Source organism: Cetorhinus maximus, chromosome 6, assembly GCF_964194155.1.
Source record: "Cetorhinus maximus chromosome 6, sCetMax3.hap1.1, whole genome shotgun sequence".
NCBI classification, from domain to species: Eukaryota; Metazoa; Chordata; class Chondrichthyes; order Lamniformes; family Cetorhinidae; genus Cetorhinus; species Cetorhinus maximus.
The window spans coordinates 118,539,710-118,560,674 of NC_135884.1; the positions used below are offsets into that span (position 1 = coordinate 118,539,710).

The 20,965-nt window shown below is 41.7% G+C and overlaps 2 protein-coding genes across 2 annotated transcripts in view; one reads left to right on the forward strand and one right to left on the reverse strand.

Annotated features, from left to right (window-relative positions):
- LOC144682072 (protein C19orf12 homolog) overlaps window positions 1-20,965 on the reverse strand; it is a 140,392-nt gene that overhangs the window by 60,499 nt on the left and 58,928 nt on the right. The window lies entirely within an intron of this gene.
- LOC144682067 (uncharacterized) lies at window positions 1,252-19,540 on the forward strand. The gene is made up of 4 exons (XM_078544358.1): window positions 1,252-1,294; window positions 4,434-4,637; window positions 6,722-6,866; window positions 18,435-19,540. The coding sequence occupies exons 2-4, from the start codon at window positions 4,511-4,513 to the stop codon at window positions 18,676-18,678; spliced, it is 516 nt and encodes a 171-aa protein (XP_078400484.1). The 5' UTR covers window positions 1,252-1,294; window positions 4,434-4,510; the 3' UTR covers window positions 18,679-19,540.

The window sequence follows — 20,965 nt, forward strand, 5'->3', positions numbered from 1 at the left end:
TGTAATTTAACCCTTAGAGCCCAGGTATGCTAGTAAACAATTGCTGCATTCCCTCAAGTCAGTATATTCTCCTTTTAGGTGTGGTGTCCAAAACAGGTATGGTTTAACCAGGACTTTGTATAGCCTAAGCATGACTTCTACCATTTGTATTCTATTCCTTGAAAGGGAGACAAAGTTGAAGTCAATATGACATAATGGGTGATAAGCAGAGATACCGTTACATGGAGAAAGATGCAATTTAGAGAGAATTCACAATGATCCAAAATTCCCTCAACACTTGTCTATTTGTCAATTTTTTTGTAAAAATAACCTAGAAAATCTGTGATCCAAATCCTTAACTGAACCACATGTTATTGGGCACAGACAACTAACTGCATGCTAAAGTCTTTAATAATAGAAATTATGCTGTCACATACTGTTCTTGGAAGATTGTAAAATACACAGAGCAGTAGATGGTTCCCCTGCTGTTTATGTACAATCCCTTTTTTGTACTGGAGGCATATGCAAGTCCAAACTGGGTTACAATTCACACCTGAATCTACTTCTATTACTCCTGTATTAAAACCCTACAATATTTTCCCCATTTATATTATATAGTCCTCTCTTCAAGTTGCTGATTGAAACATCTTGTTTTATGCAAAGGTCACTAAATCTCACTCTTTTGGATAGTACCCTTTATTCTGCATCACTGCCTTAAGTACAGTGAGTTGAAATTGATGCAAAGTGATGTAATTTAAAACAAACAAAAACTGACATGCAATAAGGAATCCTACTACTTCCTGCTTCAATTCTAAGGTAAGCAATCTAAATTAAGTTAAGAAAATGAGTTTATACAACTGCAGAAATAGCTGACTTGACTCATAGGATGCAGGCATATTTACATAGGTTATCAGTAATTGCAAACAGTCTCCTGGCTCCAAAGGATCACTGTTCTCTTTGGACTAATTTGGACTTTGAACTCTGGTAAGTGGTCAGCCAATCACAGCAGAAAGTGGCAGAAATAGTACAATAACAATCTCTCGTTCACATGCAAGTTTATAAATAGTGCAATGACCGGAACATTATGTGACTGAGTGCCAGATGCACTGTTTTTATGTTTAAATACGTGCACAATATTCTTTGTTTCTGTTTACATCTTGTTTTTAAATTAAAACATTTTCTTGATGTTTCACTAGATTAGCATACTTTGTTGATCTTCCTGGTAAGTGTTCAAATCCACTTTAAACCTACAGGAAGATATGTCAGTAAAGAAGACAAAAAAGTCAAAAGAGCTCCTCCAATGATGGTGCAGTGGGTAAATAAACTGCCTGATCTAATCTTAGCCACTGCAATATTATAATTGATTTTTTAGGTTCATGAAAAGGAAGAATCGGCCAGAATTCCCATTTCTGAACACTACCGTATGGTCATTGTTGGTTCTGAACATTATCCTGTGGTCATTGTTGGAACAGTTAAACATGGTTGTTGGGTTGGCCTTAATTGTGATGCTGATGCTCACTATCCGTGAACCTGAAGGTGATGGCATACCTTGCACCTGCTGCCCGTACCTTCTGGGTGATGGAAGTTGTGGGTTACAGAAGTGCTGCTGAAGAAGCTTTGTAGTGCTTTTTGTAGATGAAGATTTCCTCAGGATTTAGGATCATGGTGGCAGAAATCTCATCCCCTGAGAACAACCTGCCAGTCGGAGGTGAGCATCTCTCTATTGCCCATCAGCGCTACTGGGAGTAGTGGCTGCTGCTGGTAATGCACCCACCAGAGGCCTAGAATGGATGAGGGTCATGGGGAGGAGGCCGCTGGCAAGGTGGGGAAAGGGGGGCGGGGTCAGTTGCAAGGGAAGGGGGTAGCTGGCAGGGGGCATGAACCTTCATGTGTCTCGATTGGGCACCAAGTGCCTTTGAAAGAGGGACTCCCCTTGGAGGCCACTGTCAAATCTGACAGGGTTTCCTGGGTGGCCTTCAGAAGGCACAGGAAATCCATGTGAGTTGTGGAGAATCCCTGAGCCACTGCTGAATCCCAGTGGACTCGGGGATAGTGGCTCATTAATGAGTAGAATTAGTCAGCAGGCAGGTTCCCCATGTCACCACTTTCCCGCCACTGACTTAATGGAGGTCAATTTTCTGCTGGCACAATGGCATAGTGGCCTCCCCCATGATTATACCTGGCACGTCCGCTACCTAGCCTGCTCTGGTAGGCTCTATTAAATCCAGCCCCTCATGTAGCCCCATCTCTACAACATTCTCCTGGTTTCTCCTCACTTCAAAGTGAATTGAGGACAAAATAATTTATTTACTGGCACAATCAAATGGATGGCAGATGACCAAATGCTTGGTCAGAGATTTTAAAGGAGCATCTGAAGGAGGAGCGAGAGGTAAAAAGGTAGAGTGACGAGGAGGGAATTGCAGATTGTGCTGAAGCATCGAAGGTACGGTTGTTAATGGTAGAGTTATCAACAAAAAAGCATGTGCAAGAGGCCAGAATTAGAGGAGTGCAATGCTACATGCCCTACCTAACACTATGTTAGAAGTACCATCGCCACAAAGGCAACAGTTTAAGGAAAAGACCCACCATCACCTTCTTAGCATGACTAGGAACAGGCAATAAAAATAAGAGGGTTTCTCTTAATTTTGTTAGATTTTCCAGCAGCAACATCAATACATCTGTATACTTGAGGCTAGGCCACCCAAAACTCTGCTGTCCACGTCCTAAATTGCACTAAGTCTCAATCACCCTGGTGCTCACTGACCTTCATTATTCCCAGTTAAGGCCTCGGATTAAAAAAAAATTCTCAATTATCAAATCCCTCATGGCCTTACCTCTCGCTATCTCTAATCTCCTCCAATTCCACAACCCTCCAAGATATCTGTGCCTCTTGAGCATCCCTATTTTTTTCTTTGATAACTCCACTAATGATTTCCATGCCTTCAACTGGCATAGGCCCTAAGGTCTGGAATTCATTTCTTACCCTCTGAATCTCTCTTTCCTTTTAAGATGCTGCTTCAAACCTACCTCTAGGATAAAGTTTTCAGCTACACTAATATTTGTTTGTGTGGCTCAGTGTCAAATTTTGTTTTGTAGCACTACTGTGTTGCATCTTTTTATCATGTTAATGATGCTATATAAATGCATGCTGTTTGTTTTCCTAACAAGCGCACAATGTATTGGTAGCGAGCCATATTCTGTGTACTAGTGTTTTGAGTTTAGGGCATGGAATCAACTGAGATAGAAGAAAAGGTGGCATAGATGCAAAGGCTGCAAGTGCAATGAACAACGAGCGCCATTCCTTTGTCACCTGAGCAAAATCCAGGCCATCATTTCCACACCACCTTTAATAATTTGCATGTGGGGACAGCATAAGCTTGAGGTGGTGGCATAGTTGCATTGTCACTGGACTAGTATTCCAGAGACCCAGAGTAATGTTCTGGGGACCTGGATTCGAATCCCACCATGGCACATAGTGAACTTTGAATCCAGTTTAAAAAAAAAAAATTTGATAACCACAAAACCATTGCCAATTATTGTAATTAAAAAAAAACCCACCTGGTTCACTAATGTCCTTTAGGGAAAGAAAGCTGCTGTCTTTTCCTGGTCTGGCCTACATGTGACTCCAGACCAACAGCAATGTAGTTGACTCTTATTAGGGATGGGCAATAGCGCAATAGCGGTGCCCACATCCAATGGATAAAAGAAAAAGAAAAAAAGAAAAAAATCAGCATTGTGCAGCCATTTTTTAAAAAAAAATAGGTAGTGAAATTGTAGCCACAGTCAACACAACACACATCACTGCAATTTTTTTCTTGAATGTTCTTCACAGGGCATCAACATAACATCACCCATGCACACCATCAGAAAAGTTTTCATCAATGTGTTTCTGTTGTTGGACAATAATCTAGCTGGTTGTGGCAATATACTCTCTTTTTCATGGCGTGGGTGAATCTGGAAAGGTCACATTTATTGCCTGTTCCTAGTCATCCTAAGAAGGTGATGGTGGGTACTTTCCTTGAACAACTGTCGCCCTCCTCCAGAGGTTAACCTATGTCTTTGACCAAGCATTTGGTCACCTGTCCTAATATCACCTTGTGTAGCTCAGTATCAAAAATTGTTAACGCTCCTGTGAAGCATCTTGGGAGGTTGTACTACATTGAAGGCACTACTATAAATGCAAGGTAGGATATTGATCCAAGGATCTTGATGACTGTTGCTGAAAGCTGCTGCTATGGACATGGCTTCCAAATCATTCATCATGTCTGTGTTAAAAGGCCGCAATATTTTCATATTGTATAATATAGCACTATCACATTGGGTTAAATTCAAATTGTGGTTTAAATTTACCTGTCACTATTGCGAATTATTTGCAAGTTCTAATGCACACACCTAATTTATGAATTACAATATATAATTTTTCTAAAGCCCAGATCACACTTTTTTTTGTATAGGAATACAGGGAACAACACTCCATATTGAAGCTCTGTTGAAACTACATAGCTCAGACCAAGCCTTGCACACATCAAACATGCTTGGAAAACTCACCCGTTTTTTCCTGGGTGAGGTGGATGAAGGAGACAACGAAGAGAACAGTGACATGAACAACGTTCTGTATGAGAATGAGGAAGATGACTGGATTATTGTGACTATCCAAGGTAGGACTTGAATCTTCAGATTCTACCTCTATATCTAGGTGGTTGTGAAAGATTTATAAGTCCAATTTTGGAAATGGTTTGAATTAACTACAATATAATATTTAGCAATAGATGTCAACAAATAATTTTAGTATGCATTAAGTAAATGCATAATTGAATCTTCCACCATCCCTGCCACCACTCAACATTTGCTTTATGTTTATCATTGGTATAAATAACTTTCTGTTGAGAGTGGAGATGCTGTGAAATAAATTCATGAAAATGAATGAAATAGTTGAAGCCCTGTTGTTGTGGTTTGAAATGGGCAGGGTATGAAAATATATGTGGCACTGTTATATTGCATTGAATCAACACCAGTTTGAATACAACTTGAGCTCCTGAATGAACTTTTTACCTTTACCCAGTGGACTAGAATACTTATGCTGGTGCGCCTACAAGATCAAATTTCGGGAGCCCAGACTTTCGGACAAATTAGAAGATTCTGAGATCTTCACTCCAAACTTAAGACTTGTCATCAGTACTGATGGCAAGTTCAGTAGAACAAATATCCTTTATGATTTGGATTGAGCTTCGACTAAGACACGGGGGGGGGGGGGGGGTGGTGAGCCTCCCAGAACCAGATTAAAAATTCTCAACTGAAATCGACTGCTGACTCCAATGTAATATTTTATACAATTGTAATTTTTTTTCTCAACTTTTAATTTTCAATGGATTTGAAATTATCGTGCATAATCTGGCATTTGGATGTACAGTTAGAAAATTATACTATTGTTTCATAGCCCTGTGATTTGGTTCATGTGATATCCATGCAATAGCATGGGCTTTAATTACGCAGAAGCTTTGTGAAACAGCAAAGATTTTCCACAAAACCCAGCACCTTAACTGAAATCAACCTAATCAGCATTTGATCTTTACAATTTAGCCACTTGTCACTTGTCATCAGGTAGCAGTTGAAACTATTGAAATAGCATTATAGAGTAGACCGAAAACTGAGATAATATGGATATAAATTGGTCAGTTGGTGGAGAAGGGTATGTTAATAATAAACAGAGCAGTACTTCTTGTAATCTGACCATGGATTTCTGCTAAAATAATTCACATATTTGTATTCCCACTCCTTTGAATTCCACCAATTCTCCCCTACTGAAGACAAATGCTTGCTAGGTTATGGTTTTATACTTGTTGCCAAAGTTAGCATACATGTATGAAGCAAGGCAGTAAAGGTCAGCGGGATATTTCACTGAATATAGAAGGGTACCAAAGCCATGGTTGATTTGTTATCTTTTCTACACAAGTACACTTGTAATGGGAATTGCTCCCTAACTAACAGGATGCTAGGTCTGTCCTCTGTACCTTCTCTAGTTCCTCAAACCCCAACCAGGCTGAATTCTAAAGTCTTATTCTCACCTTGATCAGACAGACTTTTGGGCTGCTGTTTTTGTATGTTAATGCTTTTTTTTCTGCACTTGTGTTTTTCTTCATCTTTTCCCTCTACTCTACTCTCCTGCAGCCATCATAAGCTCCATTATTCTGCAAATCTCTCCAGTTTTCTGGTTCCTTGCTTTCAAAAGTTTCTTTGAACCCCTTCCCTTTGATTCTCCAACTTTTATTCAGTGTTTTTTACCTTCCCAATGTTTAGCATTTGCTGCTTTTGGTTTTTTTTTTGCTCCGTAAGGAAGAAATCTCAAGCATTTCCATTATGAGCGTGTTAGAAATGAGTATTGTATTCCTACCGAGATTGGCTAGCCCAATAAAGATTGAGAATCCAATCTGAAAACGTATTGTTCTGTTTGACTCAATGTCTTACCCAGATAAGCCATTGGAGGAGCAAAGAATGTGCTTTTTTTTTGACTTGTGTGGGTTTTTTTATATGGAAGACTTCTGATCAATATGATATCCTGTTGACCATTGCATGAACTTGGGGCTTTGTTGCCCATTTATTATTCAGTTAGGGAGGCATGTTGGAACCAGTGGGCCTAAGAACATGATAAGCAGAAATCGGTGGACAAATAGCCCCATTAACGGTACTATCTTCCTTCCATTATTTGGCTTGGCTATTTTAGTGATGTCTTGTTCCATTACAGTCCAACATCCAATGGCAAGGTTGGAAATCGATCCTCCAGAAAACCTACTGATTGAACACCCGAGCATGTCTGTATATACTCTGTGGAATAAGAATGATGACAGTGAAGAAGCTGCTGATTTGGCAGAGAAACTGGAAGGACACAGGTTAGTGGTAGGATATTGGAAAGGATTTAAGTTAAATGCTTCTCCTCCAAAATCATATGTCAGGTTCTTTAAAAATACATCCTTCTAAATGTATGTGATTTGGTGTTTGCAACAGAGCCTGCAAGCTATTTATTGAAGGTGTAAAATTATTTATTTATAGGGCGCTCCTCATAAGTGGACCCGCCTACACCTTGCCTAACAACAAGTTTTAGAATAGTGAAGAGGCAGCTCCTAGCTAGCGTTCTTAACATGCCTGAATATTCTTCATTCCCTCCAGTCTCAAAAATGAGACAATGGGTTAGGTGAGTATTTTGGCCCTACTTATTTAACAGTCCAGAAAGATACTCGTGTTTTTCCCCATTGAAGCATCAGCTACTCCTGAGCAATGTATAGGAGGCAAAAATTCTGAAGTCTATTCCATGTATTGATCAGTCTTTGTTCAACTATGACTATGGCGGGATTTTCTGTACCCACCCGCCTCCGCGATCTTCTGGTCCCGCCGTGAACCAGTGGACTTCAGGCTGGGGTCCCGCCCGCAACCGGGCTGGAAAACGCCGGCCCTGGTCTTAAATTTATTTTTCCTAGCTCACTGTAAACTTGTATTTGTATACATTGCAAGATGACTGAAGCATTTGCCTACGAGCAATTGGCTTGAGTATTAGGGACTGAAATCTTGACCCCTCCTTGTCAGGGTACAATATGCAGCTTGCCAGATACTGTACACACTTAGCCCACTAACCTAAATTAGAGCCACGATAGAAACAGAAAATAGTCCATGTATAGTTGTAAAAAAAAAACAACTCAGGCTTGCGATTGCATAACTTCATTGCTTTTAATTTCAGTCAGCTTTACTTAAATATTGTGTAACAATAAAACTTTGTGCAAACGTTATAACATTTTCCAACACTGAATCTGACTTTCTTTAGTCTCATGAATTTTTCAGTAAATGCACATGTCATGCTGACATGTATTATGAAGTTTTATAAGATGCATAGTAATATCAGTTTTTGGGCTTTGTCACTTGTTGCCATCAGTATTTATATTCTGTTGTTACAAAGACATGAATAATAGTGACTAGCAGCATGATCTTGCTGCAGGCAATTCACCAGATCCTAAAGTTAATGAAAAAATAATTCAGTTGTTGACAATAGCCTGAAATACTTTTGCTCTGGGTGACAAAAGTGACATCTGTTATGGAGCATTGTAATATCTATGACCTTTTTTTAGCTTCAGGCTTTATGAACATAAATGACTGAAACCATGTTGTTTCCTATTATTCCTGTATAATCGGAAGATTTCTCTCTCTCTCTTTCTCTCCCTTCCTTCCTTCCCTTCCCTCCCCACCCCCCTCACTGCCCCACATGAATGCGTTACTAAAACACCAATATGCAAATCTGTTTTTCTCTGATATGGATGTTAATTGAAAATGTCAAAATTTTCTTTCTGGAATTTGACTCTTGAATGATTCCCCACCATCTACACCATTACTAGTATGGGAAGAAAGGTGAACAAAAGAATTTGTCTTGGTGTGTCCATGCCTCATCGATAGTAGCTTATTACCTTCAAGTTTAAAATTGTTTGACTTAACCAAACTACAAATTGTGCTATGAAGCCCCAATCCTTTAAAGTGGAGCTCTGCTTGCCTGGTTCAAGGAGTAAGTAATAAGTCATATACACCAGGAAAGCTGAAGTTTGATTTTTCACATTTGAGTGATCATGCTGGTAACATAGTAGAGGACAGCAACTGAAATAAGAAACCCAGCAAGGAGTCAGCAATGCCAAAAGAAAGAAAGAAAGGAAAAAAAAAAAATGGGGTCCCGATCTGGGGAATTTTGGCGCTGAATGTTCCTGCAGACATTGGGAACCCAAAATTTTCGAGTGCAGGGTCCTGCATTTCAGTATCACACCTGGTGGCTTAATTTTGTGTGAGGCGGTCAATTAGTATGCTGCCTCTGTGTTTACAGCCCAGCTATGTAGGGAAGTCAGGGGCCAAAGGAAGGGCTGACCAGCAGCCCCACTGAGAAAGGTAAGCACTGCTCAGGCACCACAGAGCACCACAAGATGGAATCGCCTATCTAATGGTAGAAATGGCATCCTACAAATAGTGGGTAGAATCATCTCTGATCAGTCCACAAGGGCAGCACCTCTAAATGACTGCATTTGCCTACAGATATGCTGCATAAGACTTTCTGCTCTTTTAAAGGTTGTGCAAACTCCGATAATGTGCTCGACCTCACGCTGCATTTTCACCTCCTGTGGGGAGACTAGCTGCAGACGTAGTGGAGGTCCCATTTATAATATTCTTGGTCTTGTTGTGCTGACATAGAATATTTACAAAATCTGCTGACGTAAGGCAAATGTTAACTTTACTGTGGCTTCATCTTGCCATGAGGCCTATGAGCAAGATCATGAGAGATCCTGTACATGCTATGATGATGTATACTGTGACTCATTAGCATATCAGTTAGAATGCACCCCTTATACTACATCTTCCCCAGTTTCTGACTTCTTCCGTTTTGTTTTTTTTTTACAGGGACAACTGCTGTAGTGGTTTCACTAGTCCACCTGAATGGATCCCCTGCTCCTTTGGAGGAGATTGGGGGTTTGAGTCCTGTGGGTGATCTCTCAAATTCTGCTGAGCAGAAGCAGAATTAATAATAGATAAATCAGGTTCATCAGTCCGGTAGTCATCTGGACTGGCAGATGAATGCAGCATCTCTGGTCTGGTCGATTTGGTAGATGACTGCGTAGGAGGTTGTTTGTGTGGCAACCAGTGCACATCTGTTCTGTCGCACCATACCATTATCTGTTTGGATGAGGTAGGACCATGGATGTGGTGTCTCTTCAACCACTTGTCCACAATGAGTTTGGTCTCTGATCAAAACTGGCTCTCCTGGCTAGAGGTCTGGAAGATTGCATGCTTCGTGACGTTTGTCATAGTTCCACATCTGGCTGAAATGATACTTATCCTCCTCCTCCTCCTCCTTCACTTTGTCCAAGTCATCTGCTTGTACACATGGCATGAGTACATGTGGGAGAGTAGGGAGTTGAATCCTGTCGTTTTTCTATTAGTTCACGAGGTGCTGGACCATTCTGGAGTGGATTGAATGATAGCTCAGAATTACAAGTTGGATGTCGTAGTTCTTCTTTAGCAATGCTTTCAAAGTACATGCTCCTCTTTAGCTTCACCGCTGGCTTGAGGATATTTGGTGAGCTGGTAGTATGAACAAATCCATATGATACCATGAACTCTTCAAAGTATTCATTGACAAATTGAGGTCCATAGTCTGAGATTAAAAGGTCTGGGATTCCATGTTGCAAATATCTCCTTCAGCGATGTAATCACCACTTCAGAAGTGTGGCCCTGCAGTTGCTTGAATTCTATCTATCTGGAGCAGTAGTTTACCATGATCAAAAATATCTTGCCTCTGTTGGAAGAGGTCAATCCCAGGACGTTCCTGTGGTCTTAATGGACAGGAAGATAACATCAATGGTTCTCTTGACTCCTGATGTTGAATAGCAGAAGTAACACAATTTTACATCATCTCTCTTAATGATTTTGAGACACCAGACCACCAAACAGAATATTTTATGGCTTGAGATTTTGTGATGCCCAACTGTCCTTTGTGTAATCGTTGCAATTTACTAAGTCTCAGCTCCTCATATTGACCACTCTCTCATCATAGATGAGTAAATCATCAACTATATTTAGGTGTCCTCTCTGTTCATTGAGAATGGGATTGTGTGGCATGTCTGTAGGCCATCCTTTGGTGCAGTCCTCTCTGACCTGAGCATGTTCTTTATCAGATTTCTGTGCACCTCTGAATTCATTCAGTCACTGAGTTATTGCTGGGAGAGTGTGGTTGTTGTCGATGCAAAGATTTCTACCCCTTTCAACAGGGCCTACATCCCCTTGTTCAGGCCTTTCTGCTGGGAAATGGGACAAGGCACCTGCTGTTTTCCTGCAATATACCCTATCTTTGCAAAACTTCTTCAGCCTCTGTCTGAATCATTGTACTCATGTGGATATTTTTGCTAACTCCCTAGAATTTGACTGTCGCTGAGGATTTGTGGTCCATCTCTATCTTGAAGTGGAGACCAAGTACATAATCTGAAAACTTTTCACAAGTCATGTAGCAGCTAATGCTGCTTACTCTATCACTTGCATATCTCTGTTCAGTCTCTCTCAGTGAATGGGATACATAGTAAACTGGCCTACGCTTTCCATTGACTAAATCTAAGAGTGCAGCTCCCAATCCTGTTTTAAAAAAGAAAACATCTGTAGCAATGATTGTGGGTAGTTCTGAGTCATAGTGAGCTAAAATATCAGGTGACATCATCTGATTTTCTCAGAAGATCTCTGTGCTCCCTTCCAGTACCACGTATTGTCCCATTGTAACAACTGACATCGTGGCTCATTGATGACAGCTAGGTTGGACAAGAACTTTCCAACTTGGTTTACCGCACCCAAGAACCTCTGGAGCTCCATCACCTTTTCAAGGAGCTGGAAACTTCTTGATTGTCAGAGTTGATACACAGAAGACAAGAACATTGGACGCATCCACAATATGTCCAAGGAGCTTGATGATAGACTGTGAGAATTCAAATTTGTTGGGGAGGGTAAGTTCTTCTTCCTGTTGGCATTGTAGCACAGCTCACACTCTAATGTCATGTTCTGTCTGAGTGAATCCATGGATCAGGACATCATCATCATGTGACACGAGTCCTTCTAGGGTACTTGACAATTGTCCTTTGGAAGATTTCTGGTGCTGACGTGATGCCAAAGGGTAATCAGCTGAAACAAAACCACCCAAACTGTATAATGAAGGTTGTGAGCAACTTGGACTCTCATTGATGGTTGCCAAAACCACTGTTTGCATCTTGCTCTGTGAAGACTGAATTCTCTCCCACTTTTGCTAAACTCTCATCCACAGATGACAGGATGAACTTTGCAGTCAACGGCTTTGTTCAGCTGGGTGGGATCTATGGAAAAGTTCTGTTTGGGTTTTGGCACTGGGACCATCCCCCGAGCGACAGCTTATTAGTTCTGCCACAGGTGAAAATCCCTCACTTCAACATAATCAATTTCCTCCTCCTTCTCATCCACTCTTGCCAAAGGTTGTGGGGGGGGGGGGGGTGGGGGGGAGTATTTAATAAATAAAAGATAAATAATTTTTAAAATGGGTAAAAATCGAGGAGAGAGCTCATGGTCTGAAGTTGTTGAGCTCAATGTTAAGTCCAGAAGGCTATAAAGTGCCTAATCGAAAGATGAGGTGCTGTCCCTCCAGTTTGCATTGAGCTTCACTGGAACATTGCAGCAGGCCAAGGACAGACATGTGGGCATGAGAGCAGGATGGTGTTGAAATGGCAAGCAACAGGAAAGTCGGGGTCATGTTTTCAAACTGAGCGAAGGTGTTCCGCAAAGCGGTCACCCAGTCTGTGTTTAGACTCCCCAACGTAGAAGAGACTGCATCGGGAGCAGTGAATGCAGAAGACCAAATTGGAGGAGGTGCAAGTGAAGTGCTACTTCACCTGAAATGAGGGTTTGGGGCCTTGGATAGTGAGGGGGGAGGAGGTACATGGACAGGTGTTGCAGCTTCTGTGATTGCATGGGAAGGGGATGAGGAGTTGGGTGATGGAGGAGTGGACTAGATTGTCACGGATGGAACAGTCCCTATGGAATGCTGATGGGGATGGTGCATTTGGTGATGGCATCATCTGAAGTTGGTGGAAATAGTTCTTTTTTGGCATGGTGGCTGAATAGAACTTTTCTCCAGTGACAGTTCAGCATCAGAAAGGTGCAGCAGTTTCTGTTGTGTCTAGCCTAAAGCCTGCCTTGTTTCCCTCAGCCAGGATATTAGCACCCAGTAGCTTCAGTTTGGTTCCTGGATCATAAGACTACAAGATGCAGGAGCAGGCCATTCGGCCCATCGAGTCTGCTCTGCCATTCAATGAGATCATGGCTGATCTGATAATACTCACTCCACTTTCCTGCCTTTTCCCCATAACCCTTGATTCCCTTACTGGTTAAAAATCTGTCTATCTCAGCCTTGAATATACTTAATGACCTAGCTTCCACAGCCTCTGCAGTAAAGAATTCCACAGATTAACTACCCTCTGAGAGAAGAAACTCCTCCTCATCTCTGTTTTAAATGGGCGCCCCTCATTCTGAGATTATGCCATCTGGTTCTAAACTCTCCCACAAGGGGAAACAACCTCTCAGCATCTACCCTGTCATGCCTCCTAAGAATCTTATGTTTCAATAAGGTCGCCTCTCATTCATCTAAATGCCAATAATTACAGGCCCAACCCACTCAACCTCTCCTCCATAAGAAGATCCCTCCATACCCAGAATCAACCTAGTGAACCTTCTCTGGACTGCCTCCAATGCCAATATATCTTTCCTTAGATAAGGGGACCAAAACTATTCACAGTATTCTAGGTGTGGTCTAACTAGTGCTTTGTATAGTTTTAGCAAGGCTTCCCTATTTTTATACTCCATTCCTTTTGAAATAAAGGCCAACATTCCATTTGCCTTCCCTATTTCCTGCTGAACTTGTAGGCTAGCTTTTTGGGATTCATGCACAAGGACTCCCAAATCCTTCTGTATTGCAGCTTTCTGCAGTCTTTCTCTATTTAAATAATATTCAGCTTCTCTATTCTTCCTGCCAAAGTACATAACCTCATATTTTCCCACATTATTATTCCATCTGCCATTTTTTTGCCCACCCACTTAGCTTGTCTATATCCCTCTGTAGACTTCTTGTGTCATCCTCACCACTTGTCTTCCCACCTATATTTTTATCATCTGCAAATTTGGTGATAGTACATTCACTTCCCTCATCCAAGTCATTAATATATATTGTGAATAATTGAGGTCCCAGCACTGAGCCCTGTGGCACTCCACTAGTTACAGGTTACCATCCTGAAAATGCCCCCCCTTATCCCAACTCTGTCTTCCATTAGTTAGCCAATCCTCTATCCATGTTAATATACTACCCCCAACACCGTGGGCTCTTGTTAAGTAGCTTTACGTATGGTACCTTATTGAACGCCTTTTGGAAATCCAGATCTCTCCAAGGAAAGGCATCTCAATGTCATTGATTTCTTCTTTTTCATGGATCTTGCCACCTTTTTGAAGGCTTTTCTTATTGCTGCTGCGATATAGCCTGACAGTGACCTTCCTTTGGTGGGACAATTTTCGTGCCTTTCTTTTTTTCTTTGTTTCCTGTCACACCAATTTACAGTTAGCTGGGGCTGCTTTTTTTTTTTGTCTCCCCTGTTTTTGTATGGTCACTTCCTCTGCTTCTAAATTTAACATACTCCACTAGTCAGTTGTTTTTGGGATATTGTTTCCCTCTCAACTGTAGTGTTTTTTTTAAATTTTATATTTTCCCCTGACCTCAGCATATCCACTCAGTTGAATTTGCTTTAAGGTTAAATCATATCTCAACTGCAAGTGGTCAGACAATGCTTCATCCATGACTCCGGACAACAATTCTGTCCCTGATTAATTAATCGTTTAAGCTTTTTTAATATTAATTTATGGGATGTGGGCGTCATTGGTTAGCCAGCATTTATTGCACATCCCTAATTGCCCTTGAGAAGGTGGTGGTGAGTGGCCTTGAACCGCTGCAGCCCATGTGGTGTAGGTACACCCACAGTGTTGGTTAAGGAAGGAGCACCAGGATTTTGACACAGTGACAGTGAAGGGACGGCGATATTAATTCCAAGTCAAAGTCAGGATGCTGGGAGGCTTGGAGGGGAACTTCCAGGTGGTGGTGTTCCCATGTATCTGCTGCCCTTGTCCTTCTAGATGGTAGCGGTCATGGGTTTGGAAGGTGCTGTCTAAGGAGCCTTGGTGGGTTTCTGCAGTACATCTTGTAGATGATACACACTGCTGCCACTGTTCGTCTGTGACAGAGGGAGTGAATGTTTGTGGAAGGGATGCCAATCAAGCGGGCTGCTTTGTTCTGGGTGGTGTCAAGCTTCTGAATGTTGTTGGAGCTGCATTCATTCAGGCAAGTGGAGAGCATTCCATCACACTCCTGACTTGTGTCTTGTAAATGGTGGACAGGCTTTGGGGAATCAGGAGGTGAGTTACTCACTGTAGGATCCTTAGCCTCTGACCTGCTCGTGTAGCCATGGTATTTATATGACTAGTCCAGCTCAGTTTCTGGTCAATAGTAACCCCCAGGATGTTGTTCGTGGGGAGATTCTGTGATGGTAATGCCATTGAATGTCAAGGGGCAATGGCTAGATTCTCTCTTTTTGGAGATGGTCATTGTCCGGCACTTGTGTGGTGCAAATGTTACTTGTCAGCCCAAGCTGGGATATTGTCCAGATCTTGCTGCATTTGAACATGGACTACTTCAGTCTCTGAGGAGTTATGAATGGTGCTGAGCATTGTGCAATCATCCGCGAACATCCCCCACTTCTGACCTTATGATGGAAGGAATACCATTAATGGGCCTGGGACACTACCCTGAGGAACTCTTGCAGTGATTTCCTGGAACTGAGATGACTGACCTCCAACAGCCTTTGTTGCTAGGTATGACTTCAACCAGCAGAGAGTTTTGCCCCTGATTCCCATTGACTCCAGTTTTGCTAGGGCTCCTTAATGCCACACTCAGTCAAATGCTGCCTTGATGTCAAGGGCATCTCACCTCATCTCTGGAGTTCAGCTCTTGTGTCCACATTTAAACCAAGGCTGTAATGAGGTCAGAACCGGAGTGAGCCTGGCGAAACCCAAACTGAGCATCAGTGAGCAGGTTATTGCTAAGCAAGTTCTGCTTGATAGCACTGTTGATGACCCCTTCCATCACTTCACTAATGATCGGGAGTAGATAGATGGGCTGGTAATTGTCCAGGTTGGATTTAACCTGCTTTTTGTGTACAGGGCATACCTGGGCAATTTTCCAATTAGCCGTGCAGATGCCAATGTTGTAGCTGTACTGGAACATCTCGTCTAGGGGTGCAACAAGTTCTGGAGCATAAGTCTTCAGTAATATTGTCAGGGCCCAAAGCCTTTACAGTATCCAGCACCTTCAGCCATTTCTTGATCTCATGTGGAGTGAATGGAATTGGCTGAAGACTGGCATTTATATTGCTGGGGCCTCCGGAGGAGGCCAAGATAGATCATCCACTCGGTGCTTCTGGCTGAAAATTGCTGTGAATGCTTCAGCCTTATCTTTTGCACCGATGTGCTGGGCTGCTCTATCATTGAGGATGGGGATATTTGTGAATCCTCCTCCTTCAGTGAGTTGTTTAATTGTTGTCCACCATTAACCATTGGATGTGGCAGGACAGCGAGCTTGGATCTGATCTGTTGGCTGTGGGATCACTTAGCTCTGTCTATCACTTGCTGCTTATGCTGTTTGGCATGCAAGTAATGCTCTGTTGCAGCGTCACCACGTTGACACCTCGTTTTTAGCTATACCTGGTGCTGCTCTTGGCATGCACTCACATGCCCTCCTGCCATATTCACAGTTCTCTGCAAGTCTATAGATCGCTGATAAACGTATCAATACTTCCCCTTGTCTTGGGTACACTTGTTAAATTTGACTCACTCTACAATGTTATTCTTTTGCAGATTGAAGTAGGCATGGAGTGCTTTTATGTTCATCATACGTGGCTTTTTATTTGTCGATCCCTTGTCTGACTAGGATGCCGCTTGCACAGCCTCCCATCTCACACAATAGCATACTGATCTGTTCGCAGTGACGCCCAATGTGGTGTGAAACCTGGCAAATCTTTGGCACCAATCCAGCTACGCTTCTACCTGATTTGAAACCTGCTTGAAAGTAATGGCAGAGACTTTTCCATTGTTCTTTTACTCGTTGCCGCCAGATAATGTTCTTGGTCTTGTTGCTGACAGAATATTTAGAGTTTGCTGAAGTAAGGAAAACGTTAACTATTGAGAAACATCTAAGTGGTTTCACCTTGACATGAGGTCTGCAAGAGAGAACAAGATCATGAGACAAATACGTGATGATGCATACTGTGTCTCACTAGCATATCATACAGTTAGAATTAACCCCTTGTATTACACCATTCATCTCGGGCAAACTGCCATTACGCTATGAAAATGCTGACCACTTGGTCCCTCAATGGCCTTAATTGGCAACCTTCCATTTCTGGGAAGGTTGCCTTGTGTGCATCCAGCTCTCCCTTGGAGGAGAGGGGGAGAAAGTAGTTGGAAATTAGACTTCGTCAGACAGCCTGGGCTCTGGCTCTTTCATTTTTTTATTTTCCAAGGGATTTCCCAGCCCGCCTGCCTCCAAGCATGTGGGAAAATTTCCACACCCCTTAGTATCAGCAATGCTGCTTGTTTTTTCTATTTCAGTTTTCTTTTAGAAACTTTTATAGCTAGCATTGCGTACTTAAAAGTTATCACCCAAGTCTCAGTCCCCGTCCAAACTGATGTGGCCTGTATGCTTTTTGCAGAATGTGGGCAGTGCTGAACTGGTAACCAGCAACTTGGCTTAAAGTTGAAGAAACAAATAAGTTTGCCTGTTTTGTGACATTTCTAGGCACTGCACACCATTATCAGTAAGTGGACTGAGTTTTAGGCCACTACTACAGGGAGTATGTAGGATTTCATTGGCCAATAAAATTGAGCCTATATAGGTTGTGATTGGGCAAAACATTTTTTAACCAAATGGATTTTTTTTTAATAAAAGAGACTCTTCACATCCAGCTGGTAAGTTGACTCAGTAATAAGTGAATGCCACTCAACAATATAATTATTCAGTGAAGAACATAAGTAATTCAAATTCCAAATGAAATATTCTGGCTAACAAACATGGTAAAATCATGTTTACAGACAGCTTAAAAAAAATAATTCTAGCCAATATAAGAGAGGTTATTTTTGTGCATGTTTTGCCAAGGACAATGTAGAGCCAATACAGGTGCAAAATATAGATCAGATTTGACCTCCCTAAATGATGGTATAGATGCAAGGGGCTGAATGATCTACTTCTGTTCCTAACATCAAGAAACATTGGAACAAATTTTAAGTCATTTTGTTGCAAGCGATGCATTTTTGAAAACTTTTAGTAAAAAAGAAAATAGAGAGAGGGGATTGGAAGGGATGGAAATATTGAATAGGAATTTCCCAAAGGAAGTGTGAAATACACAATTTCCCAATGTGCTACATGAGAAATCCATATGCTAACACTATGTGTGGTTGGAGGGGAATTCCTTGAAAGAATATGAATGCAATATTTAAGCTTATTAAAATGTTCTCTTGTATAAATGAGCATCTATTACAGAGCTAAAAGACCTGATGAAATGTTTCATTTGTTTAAAGACAAAACAGTTGTTTCCATTCCATCACTAACTTTGGATTCATATAAAGTTTTGGAGGATATGTGAGAAGTGTACTAATATTAAACTAGCTTTAGAAGTCAAAACAATTAAGGGGTTGGGTGCATTGGAGAGAAAAATGTATCAACACTACATGTTACTTTTTAGAGGTGTTAATATAGTTTTACTGTACCTTGTTCTACTTTAGTCAGAATTTATAATCTGAAACCTGCTGAGTTAAGTTCTCTCCATTCTGTTTAGGGTTGTTCCAGTTGCTCATTATATCCCTCTAAGAATGTCCACCTTGATTGGAAATGGTGATGTGATACGTGCCAATCACATGCGTTTCATGCAGCGTGCCAAATTACACGTTGAGCGAAGAAAGCTAAGCCGGAATCAACTTTTGAGGCAAAATAGAGCCTGGAAACGACATTCTACTAAAGAGAGAAGCTCCAGACACTTCAAACAACCCCACCAGCGCATTTCCAGATATTCGAAGCAATAAGGAGACCTCTGTTTGTTTGGTTTGGATGGCAAACTTCAAGGGTTAAAATTTTGAGGAATCGGGAGAATCCCAACAGGAATTTTACCCCTGAGTGTTTGCATCTTGCGTATCTAAAGGGCTTATTTTCCTGTGCCTCCACCCACCCCCCCACCGAATGTTCAACTTCCTACAGATAGATTGATTTACTATTTTGCTGGCTCTCTGCCCTTTTAAAACTGCCAAGGGACTTTTGAGGTTTTCCTTGGGGCCATAAAGCTGGACTTGAGGAGGAGGGGCTTTTACCCCATTATTCTGTTTTCAATACTTGCTGGGTGCCTGAGCTCAGGGCACCTAGAAAGGATGAGGCTATAAGCTGCTCTGGGAATCCCCAGTGACCAGATGGGCCAGGGGGCAGCCTAATAGATGACAAGTAAGCCTCCAGAATTGATGTTTGCCCATCACCTGGTATCCTGTTCTATTCTGGCTGCTGATCTCACATCAACATCCAGAAAGTCCCAAATTCATGGAACAGGCTCGCAGCTACACCTGATTTTCATGGGCCTCTTGCTGTTAATTGGCTCTGATATGGGCAGACCTGTGCTGCATTGTCCTTGAGCCATGTAAATAGGCCATGGTGAAAAATCCCAGGATGGACCAGAGCAGGGCATTTAGGGTGCAGTGCTCCTGTCTAGCACCAGGGCCAAGACGGGTCAAGAAAATAAGCCCTCAATAGTTTTATATTGGATCGTGGAAACCGTCACAGCTTATTTAGTTTCTTTTCACTGTAAAGTGACATTATTCAGAGTCCACATTAGGGCTACAGTATCTGTATTGAACAGTGTTATTACTGTTGCTAATAAGTAAATTACCTTGTATTATTGAATGTTTACTTGTTATTACAAATTATTACTGATTTGACTTGGCATTATATAGAGCTTTGAAAATTTGTGACCTCATTTTAAAAAAAAACCTGGATGCCAATCTATTAGAGGTCTTAATTGTAGCAAATGAAAGAATTTGCATTTATGTAGTACTTTTTCATAACCTCAGGTTATCTCAAAATTATTTCACAGCCAATTAAGTACTTTTGAATTTGTTGCTGTAGTAATGCAGGAAATTTGGCAGCTACATTGCACACATCAAGGTCCCATAAACGGCGTAAACAAGAATATTAGGCACACTAAATGGGGAACCCTCTGCTTTGTTCAAATAATGCCATAGGAACCTTTTATGTCCACCAGGAAAGGCAACTGGGGCCTCAGTTTAATATCTTTTTCAAAAGATGACGCCTTCAACAGAGTATCATCTCCGGCCCTTTGGAATGGGATTGAATTCATGATTTCTGACTGACTGACATTACCTCTGAGACAAAGGTGAAATTCTCCAAAAGTCTCTCTCTGCTCCCCCGTTAAACACTCCCAGGCCAGATGCAACACAAGTTGCATACAAAATAAAACTCCCTCTACATTGTCATAAGATTATAAGAGTAGCTTACCATCTAGAAACTTGAAAGTGTTGCTAACTCATTTTCATGCTATTGTGCTTATCCATTCCCTGTATTGCAGGAAAATGTAGAAGTATGGCTTTACACAGACCAAGATAATGACTTGAAAATAGATTTGCATTAGTATCTGGAAATCCTGGTGGATGGCAACTTTAGCCTGACCACAGACCTTCAAGACCAAAAGCCATTATGATTTTCCTTTATCTTTCATGACAAAGGGTGGGATTTTCCACCTGCCGCCAGGGTCGTCTGGTCCCACTGAAGGTCATTGGACCTTAGGCTGGGCCGCCAAATCTCCCGTGGTAGGTCCTGCCATGACGGGGCTGGAAAATCCTGGCCAAATTTGCAGTGTGGCTTGTAAGCATGCTGCCCTCCTTTATTTAAATGCAGTGAGACAGTTTAGGGTCACATGGGAGGGAAATTAGAGTGGTTATTTTTGACTTGTGGCATGTCTTGGAATAATTTTCCTTCATAGTTCAGAATTTGTGGCCATGTAATGGAAGCACTTTCAATGGGCCATGTTCAAGATCCAGAACCAAACTCAGAGCTAGGTTTCTGTCAAAAAGTGAAGTTTCTGCAGACGCAGGATTCGGACCCGCATTGACCTGTTAACTTCTATGGAGTCAGCCTCAAGGTGAACAAACAACTTTGCCAAAACCCTTCACATGGGCTTCTAGAGCTGTCATGCAATCTGCCTTTTGAGAGCCTTCTAGATGTCAAAGACACATGTCAGTTACATGTGTAGCTGCCGGAAAGCAGCATTATCTAAAATACCTCATTACCTGGAGGTTGCATGCGATTAAA

Excerpts from the sequence above, each read along its gene's own strand:
- LOC144682067 (XM_078544358.1), top strand. The coding sequence starts at position 4,511 with ATGCTTGGAAAACTCACCCGTTTTTTCCTGGGTGAGGTGGATGAAGGA. Across the intron at positions 4,638-6,721 it reads GATTATTGTGACTATCCAAG|TCCAACATCCAATGGCAAGG; the intron begins GTAGGACTTGAA and ends GTTCCATTACAG. Across the intron at positions 6,867-18,434 it reads GAGAAACTGGAAGGACACAG|GGTTGTTCCAGTTGCTCATT; the intron begins GTTAGTGGTAGG and ends CATTCTGTTTAG.